General features: G+C 41.1%; 1 protein-coding gene across 11 annotated transcripts in view; it reads right to left on the bottom strand.

Moving 5' to 3' along the window:
- The window catches only part of mical2b (microtubule associated monooxygenase, calponin and LIM domain containing 2b), a 52,958-nt gene that overhangs the window by 9,872 nt on the left and 33,006 nt on the right, over positions 1 to 10,080 (bottom strand). For 4 of the 11 annotated variants that reach the window (XM_017428921.3, XM_017428923.3, XM_017428922.3 and 1 more), the window contains exons 17-25: positions 9,786 to 9,947; positions 9,436 to 9,675; positions 9,242 to 9,364; positions 8,355 to 8,768; positions 7,723 to 7,824; positions 7,535 to 7,627; positions 5,520 to 5,706; positions 5,096 to 5,169; positions 4,610 to 4,685 (exon numbers count right to left, since the gene is read on the bottom strand). In XM_017428921.3, coding sequence (XP_017284410.1) covers positions 4,610 to 4,685; positions 5,096 to 5,169; positions 5,520 to 5,706; positions 7,535 to 7,627; positions 7,723 to 7,824; positions 8,355 to 8,768; positions 9,242 to 9,364; positions 9,436 to 9,675; positions 9,786 to 9,947 — 1,471 coding nt within the window. Of the gene's footprint in view, positions 1 to 1,576; positions 2,959 to 4,609; positions 4,686 to 5,095; positions 5,170 to 5,519; positions 5,707 to 7,534; positions 7,628 to 7,722; positions 7,825 to 8,354; positions 8,769 to 9,241; positions 9,365 to 9,435; positions 9,676 to 9,785; positions 9,948 to 10,080 lie in introns of those variants that run through there. The other 7 variants (XM_037978147.1, XM_017428927.3, XM_037978143.1 and 4 more) reach the window with 7 other exon arrangements.

The following is a 10,080-nucleotide window of genomic DNA, read 5'->3' as shown; positions in this document are numbered from 1 at the left end:
AGTCAGACAAACAAGGATTCTAACGAGCCTCCATTGTTAGGAGAGTGAGAACAATTTGCAAGCAATCCAGCTTACATCACATCTCAGCTTTAAAAGCTCAACTCCACACTCTCTATTTCTGAATTGAGAAAGCTCCTCGGAGGAGAAGCGAAACGTCTTCAGCTACAGAATAGAAGTCCAGTTGTTTTTGTTTTTTAACTTTTTTTGAATAGATAAAAAAAGGTCTTTTTGTTGAGTTTGAGGCAACAAAAGGCTGTAAAAGTAAGTTTTACAAATAAGAAACAGCTGGAGGAGAATTTTACATCAGATGAGGCAACATGTCAGAAAGAGAAGTGGGGATAAAAGAAGCATTTTAGAGGCTGAATCCCTCAGTTTAAAGACGAGCAGAAGTTCAGCTGTCTGTGAAAACCCATCTAAAACTAGTGGAACAATTTCAGAATAATGTTCCTCAAAGGAAAATTGGAAAGACTCTGAATATTCCCTCATCTCTAGTTCATAATATCATCGAAAGATTTAAAGAATCTGGAGAAACCTCTGAGGTCAAAGGTCAAGGCTCAGGAACACTGTCTGTAAACACAGTTCACCGTGCCGTCCACAAACGCTGCTTAAAGCTCTATCAGGCAGAGAAGAAGCCAGATGTGAACAGATGTGTCTCCTCTGGACCAAAGAGGAGAACTGTTCTGAGGTCAGCCTGCCTCTCTGATGGTATGGGGGTGCATTAGTGCCTCTGGCATGGGCGGCAGCTTACTATGATCCAGCTACGTTCCACTGTGAATAAAATATGGGTTTATAAGATCTGCAAATCATTGTGTTCTCTTTTTATTTACATTTGTGCAACTTTTTCAGAACTGTGGTTGGATTTCATGCATTTTACCTCAAATTCAGTGAAACAGTTTCACAGTAACTCTAATAAAACTGGTGTCGATTCCAAGAACTTTACTACTTCCATAAGTGATGCATGCTGATTAAATTACTGTATTTACACTAAAACATTCACCAGCTACTATAAATAACTTCACAGAGCAACACCGATGGTATTTGATGTACAGATATTCATGCGTACTCACAGAGTAATGAAGTCAAAAACGTACAGAAGTGACTCCACTTGGTTACAGCAAAGAAATGAAAATACGTTGGGCTAGCAGATCCTCACACCTTTCTATTCATGAATGTTTTCACTTTGATTCACATAAGAAATGAGAGAAAACCTGAGAGGAAAAGGACAGAAAAGCCCCAGAGCCCACGGAGAAGCTGGGAGGAGAAACCGAAACGCGATCCACGTCCGATCTGTCCTTTCTGCTGTTAAAGTGGGACTCGTTTTTCTCTTTCCTGCCACCGCGTTTAAAGAGAAACTGCTTTTCGAGCTGCGAGCTAAAAGGCAAGTTGTGTCGCCGTTTAATCGTGTTAATTATCACTGACTTCAGATCAGCTGGGAACAGGAATTTACTTCTGACAAACTTGTTCATTCGGATGCTAAAAAGCTCTTTAATCACTAAATCATGAGAATATATACGGCATACTAAGTGTCTTAAAAAGGTAATTTAAATGTCTGACAACAAACGACAACGCAAATAAATTGTATAATCAAATAAGATTTATTTATGAATGTATTTACAGCTTCGAAGGACCATAAATTAAGCAAATTTTACAGATTTTTTTTCACTGAGGAAAACAAATCAGGCTGCATTGACACAACACAACTATAAAACAAACAGTACAGCCAACAAAGATGATTTTTGGCAGTGTGCAAAAATAAAAAGCCTTTTTTTTTTCTCCTGAGCAAAGACTACGAGGTACATGAGAGGGATCTGGAGAGGGGCGGAGAGGTGGGGAGGCCTCCTCCTGAAACAGAGGGAACCACAGACACGTGGACACGTTACTGTCCACAGACAGGAAAGAAGAGTCTGTTGACAGCGTTTATTGTCTGCTGCTGACAGACAATAAATTCAGATGGATGTTAGAGACCAAGCAAGGGTTAGAAAGGTTCTCCTGCACAACGCAGCCAACAGGTGCGTCCAGCGTTTGCAGCTTCGCAGTTAGATTTTATAACACGTTGTTTTAGGGAGGGAGGGAGCAAATCACACAAAAAGACCAAACCTAAAAGAAAGAAACGTGATGTTCACGTATAATAAAATGTTTGGCCAAAGGCCCAGCAGGCGTCTCGCTGGGAAAACTTATTCCAGTCAACACCAAGAAATGTTGGCAACAAGTGATTTCGCAAGAATCTTGTTTGCAAGAATCCGGAGAACCAAAATCTTAGATAAATGAATAAAAATATGCTCAAATTAAAGACCCAGCATTCCTGGAAGAAATTAGCTTAGGTCACATAAGGAGTTAGCTGCGGCGGCCATCTTGAATCGTGTTGACTCCTGAAGTTAATCAGTTGCAGACGTACTCCATGAGATATTTTGCTAACAGAGCGAGTTGACTCCAAGAGTAAACTGCAAAGTTTTAGAAACAGATTTTTTACAATCATTTAGCGTTTGGACTAAGCTGCTGTGGCAGCCATCTTGAATGGAGCTGACATCAAAAGTTAATCAGTTCATAAACAAAAACATCATGACTCAAAAATATTTAGCTTTATTAAAAAAAATGCAATAAGATCTGTGGTATTACACCCAAACTGAGACCATTTAACTGGTGGTAGTTAGTTTTGGTTTAATCATGAGATTATTTTACTTTTCATAAAAAAATAAAATAAAAACAGCAGATATCTTTTTTAATCGTTCAGAAACCCTGCGTGGAAATGGCCGTCATAACGCTCATAAATCATGCCGGACTCTGGTCTCGTGATACTCTCTGATTGGTTAATTAGGGTTAGGTGAAAAGGGGGCGGAGCTACAAAAGCAGCAGAAGCAACACAGCAAAGCTCTTATGACCAGAAGTGGCCAATCGTCACCTTTCCTGCTGGCAGGAATCAGCCAATCAGAGCGTGCAGCAGCGGAAACTCGAAACAGGCTGAACAAAACGAGGCGAACAAGACAGGAAATTTATTTGGAGGAGAAAATAAATAAGTTGTGGAGAAAAAAAGTTATGAAAATGTAAAAAAAAAAAAAAGTAAATACATAAATAGTCTTATTATGGTTCTAGGACATGACTTAAGGATTAAACCAAACCAGAAAATCTCAGTTTACAAAATAAAAGCACCAAAAAAAGAACAAACTCATAAAATCTGCTTCTTTCAGGAAATGAGTCCATCCACTGTTCAGTCAAGGCTCATTGTTGTGGTTTAAAATGATTTCTTTTTCTCATTAAATTCTCACTTTTATTAAAATTTATGAATCGTTTTGCTAAAAAGTCAAAAACTGTTTTAAATCATACACATTTTAGACAAATCTTGGTGTTTTTAGAAAAACAGTGACGATTTAAAACAAGCATGTTTGTGAACCTAAATACTCAAATTGATTCTTCATTTGAATCCAGTTTTATAAAACAACCACTAAGAATGAGCCTTTAACACGTAAAGTAACACAAAATACATAATGCAAATACTGAAATGTAATTCGATTTACAATCAAATTATAATAAATTAAAAATACTGTTTTGGCATTTCCATTGCACATCTCTGCTGTGCAGATTAAAAAGCCGTGATGAGTTTATAATCTCACATCATCACTCTGTCAGAAGTTTGAAACTGACGGTTTCACCGTTAAAGTCTGGACTTTATTCAAACTAAACTCAGCTTCTCATAAATCTGAATCCCTGTCTGAGGACCAGATTTAGGTGATATTTTCGAATAATAAACACTTCATAAGAGGTTTCTGAACAGCAGCTGTGCAGAGTACCTTTGAGTAGCAAGCATCTTATCTGCAGAAGATGGCAGCCAAAGCGATCTCAGTTTGAAGAATCAGGGAGAAATTCTCAGAAGGATTCAGCTAAAAGCTACTCAGACCAGAGCGAACGCAAGAACATATTCCTGCCACCTGAAACAACTGAAATTAAAACTTTTCCAGCAGTATTAAGTATTTTTATTCCTGCATCCACTGTGGCTGATAAACATATCCTACCACTGATCAGCTGAGCAATCCAGGTGTTTTCTCTCCATTTGCCTCTTTGTTTTACTCCAGAACGAGATCAGTTGACCTCAATTTTGTTTATACTTCTATGTTTTGGGTTTAAACTGAAAAAAAAAGGAGTTTAGGCAAATCTGCAGCAGAGTTCAGGAGCCTCAGCGCATTTAAGTGACGTAAACTCGTTGAATACGGCGTTTATTGATGGAAATTCATTCTTGAATGGGTCCAGCTCTGAGCATCTGCTAGTTAAATTCCCTTGTGACTCTCCAAACTGAAATAACTGCAGGTAACATACTTATATATATGCTTCGCATAAAACTCCACTCTGTTTTAAAAAAGGCTGTAAGCGCCCGGAGCCAGCTGAGGCTCCTGGTAGATCTGTCCCAGCACCTCATGCATCATGCAGAGCAGAGGGCAGCTCAGGCTCAGCAGCTCAAACAGGAACATATAATCATGTGAGCAGCTCCTGACGTGGGACCCCACCGCTGCCAAAGACTCACACACGCCTCCCGACAGCCGCCGGGGCAACACACACACAGCCCGACAAGCACGCCTCGGCCAGCTCAAACCTCGCCTAAGCATGGAAACCAGGGTACCTGCGGGTTGGACTCTGCCCGGGGAGGAAAAGATCCCGCTGTCCAGAGGTGAGGGTTTGACGTGGCTTTGGTCTTCCTGTGGAAAAAAAGAGCAAAAGTGTAAGAAAATGACTACAAATTGACTTAAGCATTAAAAGACGCAAGAATAAAATGGATCATGGATGAAAAGACACTTAATCTTTTTTGCTTTTACAGCTGAAAATTAAAAAACTTGCAAACTTCCTGATTAGGTTTTCCCAATTCTGATTTAAAATATTTTAAACTGATCTTTATCTTGGAAACAAAACAAGCAAGAAATTATATTTAGTATTCACATTGCTTTAATTTATTTTCCACCTTAAAGTTATCAAGAATAAATGAAACAAAAACATGGCCAAAAGTCTGCAACTAAGAGCTGTTTGACAACAGGAGATTAGGTGTGTAAAATATACAACTGTATTCAATATTTGCTAAACTGCTGAATGCAACCTTTCCTGCATTTCTTACCGTTTTCCGTCTGACCCTGCCCAGGTGAGAGCTGGACTGGCGCTGGGCATAATGCATCCTGCAGTAGAACTTTGCTGCAAACAAAGTGAAAATAAATGAATCAAAACGTGCAGTCAGCTGAGTCCAGCATTACCAGAACCTTTAAAGCAGGGGTGTCCAATCCTGGTCCTCAGGGCCTCCATCCTGCAGGTTTTCCTTGTTTCTCTGCTCCAACACACCTGGTTTGAATCAATGGGTGATCAACAGGCTTCTGCAGAACATGAAGAGGTGATTTAACCTCTGAATCAGGTGTGTTGGAGCAGAGGAACAAGGAAAACATGCAGGATGGTGGCCCTGAGGACCATGATTGACCCCTGCTTTAAAGTAAATACAAGACAAAAACAAAGAAGATAAGAGTTCTTTGCAGAAAGTGAACCAAACGTACCTTCCTGCGAGTCGAACCCGTGTCCTCCCAGACGAAGGGTGCAGTTACAGACGTGGCAGCGGAAGCACTCGCGGTGGAAGAAGAAGCCTTCGGCGCTGAGCCGCTCCATCACGTAAACCCGCTTGGAGCAGAAGTGGCAGACGTCGCTGCCGCCAAGGCCGGCGGGGAACTCCTTACGTCCCATGCACTGAGGGGAAGCAGACCAGGAGGGGAGATATAACACTTTCATCACGTGGTTTACAGCAAGTTTGCTCCCAGAGACAAAAAAATAACAGTAAAAGCTTGCACGCACAAATTAAATATTATAAATTAGGGATTAGACGGTCAAATAAAAAGTAAAACAATTCAACTTGTTAAAAAAGCAACAGCCAATAATAATAATAAAGTCCCAGTTAGTCAAGATAAAACACACAAACACATATGTCCAACTTTATGGACCAAATGCTTTAGAAAAATTCATTAAAATGTCCAACTTCCAGTTTTAGTTGCTGCATTCACACATATACAACATTTCTATAACAGGGAGTGACATCAGATGGATGTTCACACAATAAATAAACAAAACGTTGCCAAAAGCTTTTAGACAGAGAGAAGGTTGAAATCAGCAAAAAATAAAAGTTGACTCGAATAAAAAGATAAAATAAAATGGACAAAGATAGCAGTTTACTTAGAGGCAAGAAATGCCCCAAAATTTATATAAACATTCTCTTCTTTCTCCTAAAGAAAAATATAAATAAATCAAACTTTCTAACCAGTTTTTCTGATCCAGTAGATTTCAGGAACACTAAACTAATTCTTCTCTCAGAACCAACAGAGCGAACAATAAATCACATAAATCCCTTATTTCATCAGCATTTATCCCATCCACCTGAAGAAAACACGGATTTTAGAAAGACACAGGATACAGGGATATAATCTCAACGTCTCTGAGACACCAGAAGCGTTCAGTAATTTGGATAATTCTTAATTATTTCAGCCTTGAAATGTCTCAGTGAAATATGGAAAAACAAAAAAGGTGCATGAGGCTAAAACCAGTGTACAGTGGGAAACGGTGTCGGTCTCAAACTGGAGTAAAAACCTGATTTCTTTAAGTTTGTTCAGACCTGTTGATGCCAATAAACACAGCTCTGAACTGCCTCAATGTGCACTGAAGAGATCTTCCCTCAGACAACCTCAGGAGGTGGTCCACACCCCTTTTATCTGCATTATTTCAGTAGTCTGAACACAATCCGTCCCAGCCGCCCTGTAGGACTTCCTACTGAATTGGGAGGATTGATTAAGTTTTAATGAAGTGTTTATCAAAATCCTTCTGGTTATAAAGTCCATTTTGATGGGATTTTATTAAAATGGATTCCATGTCATTGGAAGGGTAAGGTGCGTTTTGGTTTAATGTTCGTTCTGATTGTTTTTGGGTCCGCTGCGGTCGCTGTCAGTCGGAGGACTGTCTGAGCAGCGTTACGTTGAATTATATAACTGTTTGTTGATCGCTGTGTGGTGTGGCTGCAGGTATCAGACGTCCGATTGGAAAACGCTTTGGGGTACTCGATGTACCGCCAAGCGGGAGCAGAGATGTCAGAGCTGAACACACCTGAAACGGATTCATGACAACTGACCAGGAACTCTGACCAAAATAAGAAACTTCTGACTGTTTGATGCTCGAACAGATTTACGCTCATGCTTCCTCCTATCGAAGAAGTAAAGAAGGCGATACGAGAAGTGTGGAGATTAGACACATTTGTGGTTTGCAGAAAACTTAAAATAGCTTTAATCTCTGACGAGTGTTAGCATCAAGCTAAACGTGTATGTGACCTAAGCTGGCAGTAACTGCATATATATACAGATTACACAAATCCTCTGAAAGTCATCCTCGTTTCCCAGGTTTACATTTCCTGGTTAGGGAACTAAAGCCAGAAAAGCCAAAGGGTTAGCATCAAATGTGTTGGTATCTAAGCTTTAGAAATCAAAAAGCACCATTAATTCTGGGTTAGCTTCCTCTGCATCCACATGCGTCTTACCGGCACGGCGTTGGGCCTGTGGTCTGTCTCGTAAAGGATGGCCAGAATCTGAGCTTTAGCATCAATGGCTGAGGAAACCTTTCCAACTGTGCGCTAACATTTCAGCCAGAAGGGAGGAAACCACAGAAAGAATGCAAGTGAAGAAGACGAAAACCCGTAATCCGAGTTACTGAGGCGTGGACTTGTACCTCTTTACTGTAACTGGGAGCTCCAGAGGGACAACTCTCGGAGCGAACAACTGATTTCGGAGCATTTCTTCCGTCGCACTCGTCATCGCAGCTCCCAGCACGCTAAACGAGGACCACAGGGACAATGATTCACAGAGCTGCTCGTTAATCTAAGTGTGAGCAGTTTGCCATGAATTTGGGGTAAATTTAAGCATTATTCCAAATAAAAGTATAGAAAACTGACAAGCTGAGTTTAAATGTTTGCTTTTAGAAATGATAAGAAACACTTATCTGTGAGAGCTGAACTGAGAAATAAACTTAAATAATGTTGCAGTATTAAATAAAATATCAGAACTATTTGTTACCTGCTGCACATTCCTGCACTCAAACCAAAGTATTTTTTATAGATATCAATAATTTATTGTTTTAATCACAACATTAGTGTCATAAAGCTTGTGACTGTTATTTATTACACTTTATTTTTTTCTTGTAAAAAAGATGCCAGCACCACTCAGGGCTGCACGTGTTGCATCAAATCTAAACAGGTTAACTAAAAATGTTATTTTGAGTTTTCAGTTTAGGATTCGGGTTTTTTGTTTTTATGTGAAAGTTGAGAATAAATAAAAACATGTTAAATAAGAGAAACCCGTTACCTTCAGGTAATCCTTTTCAGCTATGTTTCTATCATGAAATAACTCCTGAGCATTTCCATGAACTTTCTTATGTTCCCAGTTATTCCCGTTTATCCTCTCGGCGTCGCAGTAAGTGGAGCTGTTCTGACTCTCGTCAGGAGAAGAAACGGGAGAAGATGTTTCATCGTTGGATGAGCAGGAATCAGCACAGGGAAGAGAACTCTGCTCAGGTTTGTCAGAGTCGGAGTAAGACAGGAGAAAAGGTGAGGGAATCTTGTCCTTCTGTTCAGGAGCGTTGGGTGGGACGGGAGAGAAACCGGCCTGGACGGTGGGGTCAGGGACGGGGTGGACCGCAGGGTAAGGGATGGAGCTCTTAGATACAGACAGAGGAGGAGGAGGAGGAGGTGATGGAGAAGAGGAAGCAGGTGATTCCACCTATAGAAGTGGAGTCAGACAGAAATTAAAGGCCGAGGAGAACAAATATATTTCGTATTAAAAAGTTTAGTAAAAAAGGCTGAAAAAATAGGATATAAATAAATCCTGGCCCAATTTTTCTGCTTCACACGGTGAGGTGACAGGAACACGCAAAGGCTGCGTAAAGAGGAAAAGGCTGGCTAAAAGCTAAAAGCAGCATAAACTCTTAAATAAGTTGAACATTTTGACGTATGAATGGCTAAAATAGCACAAAGTATGCAGACGTAGTTAGACTGCAGAAAACGTATAAATGAAAAACAAGTGTGAATGCTGACAATAAATCTGATTAATCTCTATAAAAAAATAAAAATGACTAAATGAAAAGTTGAGCAGCTGACATTAACCCCAAATCTAAAGCCGTTAAATTTCAGAAATGTGAAAGAAGTTGTTGTTGGATATGAATATGTTGATGCCAGCAGCTGATCGGATACAACCTGAGTAACAAACAAAGCAGCAGATGGTTTGTTGGACCCATGAAACATGGAGGAGAGGAGGACCGCTCTCTCTCTTATACTCCTCCGGGAAAATTCTCCAGAAGACAACTTCTGGTTTTTGCTCTGAGGGGAAAGCAGGAGGAGGTCAAAGACAGAAGGAGAGCGGTGCGAAGTGAAAACAGGGTGAAGTTCACCTGCTGCTCAGACACGTCGGAGGACGGATCAGCATCCGGAGCAGAAACGGAGAAACGGCGAGGTGGAGAGTCGGGAGAGCGAGGAGAGTCGGGAGAGCGAGGAGCACTGAAAGGGCTTTTAGAGCGCAGAGGAGACGGAGAACGACTGTGGCTGTAAGACGACTCAGGAGGAGAGAAGAAGAAACCGGTTGATTGAACCACGGCGCCGGGATTCTCCAGCAAACGGAGGTAAACAGAAGGCTGGAAACACCAGGAGAAGCAGAACTCACACAGGCGTCACCGATTTATCAGGATTCAAATAAAACCACAACGCCTCCAAAGGTTGTGCAGAAGTTCAACGCTCAGTGTACCTGCCACTTGGGGTGAGGAGGAGGAGGAGGAGGAGGAAGAGGAGGTGTATCCTTGGGTTTGGCAAAACGGGGGTTTTCTTTCTCCTCCTCCTCGTCTGAGGATGGCGGGGTGGTGGAAGGAGACAGAGGAGGAGAAGAGGATGGACTAGATGGGTTCTCAGACTGAGGAGAGGAGAGGAGAGGAGAGGAGAGAGAGGAGAGAGGAGAGAGGAGAGAGGAGAGGAGAGAGGAGAGAAGAGAAGAGAAGAGAGGAGAGGAGAGGAGAGAGGAGAGAAGAGAAGAGGGGTGGTCTCAG

The sequence above is a fragment of the Kryptolebias marmoratus genome, linkage group LG11 (assembly GCF_001649575.2).
Source record: "Kryptolebias marmoratus isolate JLee-2015 linkage group LG11, ASM164957v2, whole genome shotgun sequence".
NCBI classification, from domain to species: Eukaryota; Metazoa; Chordata; class Actinopteri; order Cyprinodontiformes; family Rivulidae; genus Kryptolebias; species Kryptolebias marmoratus.
This window is presented reverse-complemented; position numbering and strand designations above follow the sequence as displayed.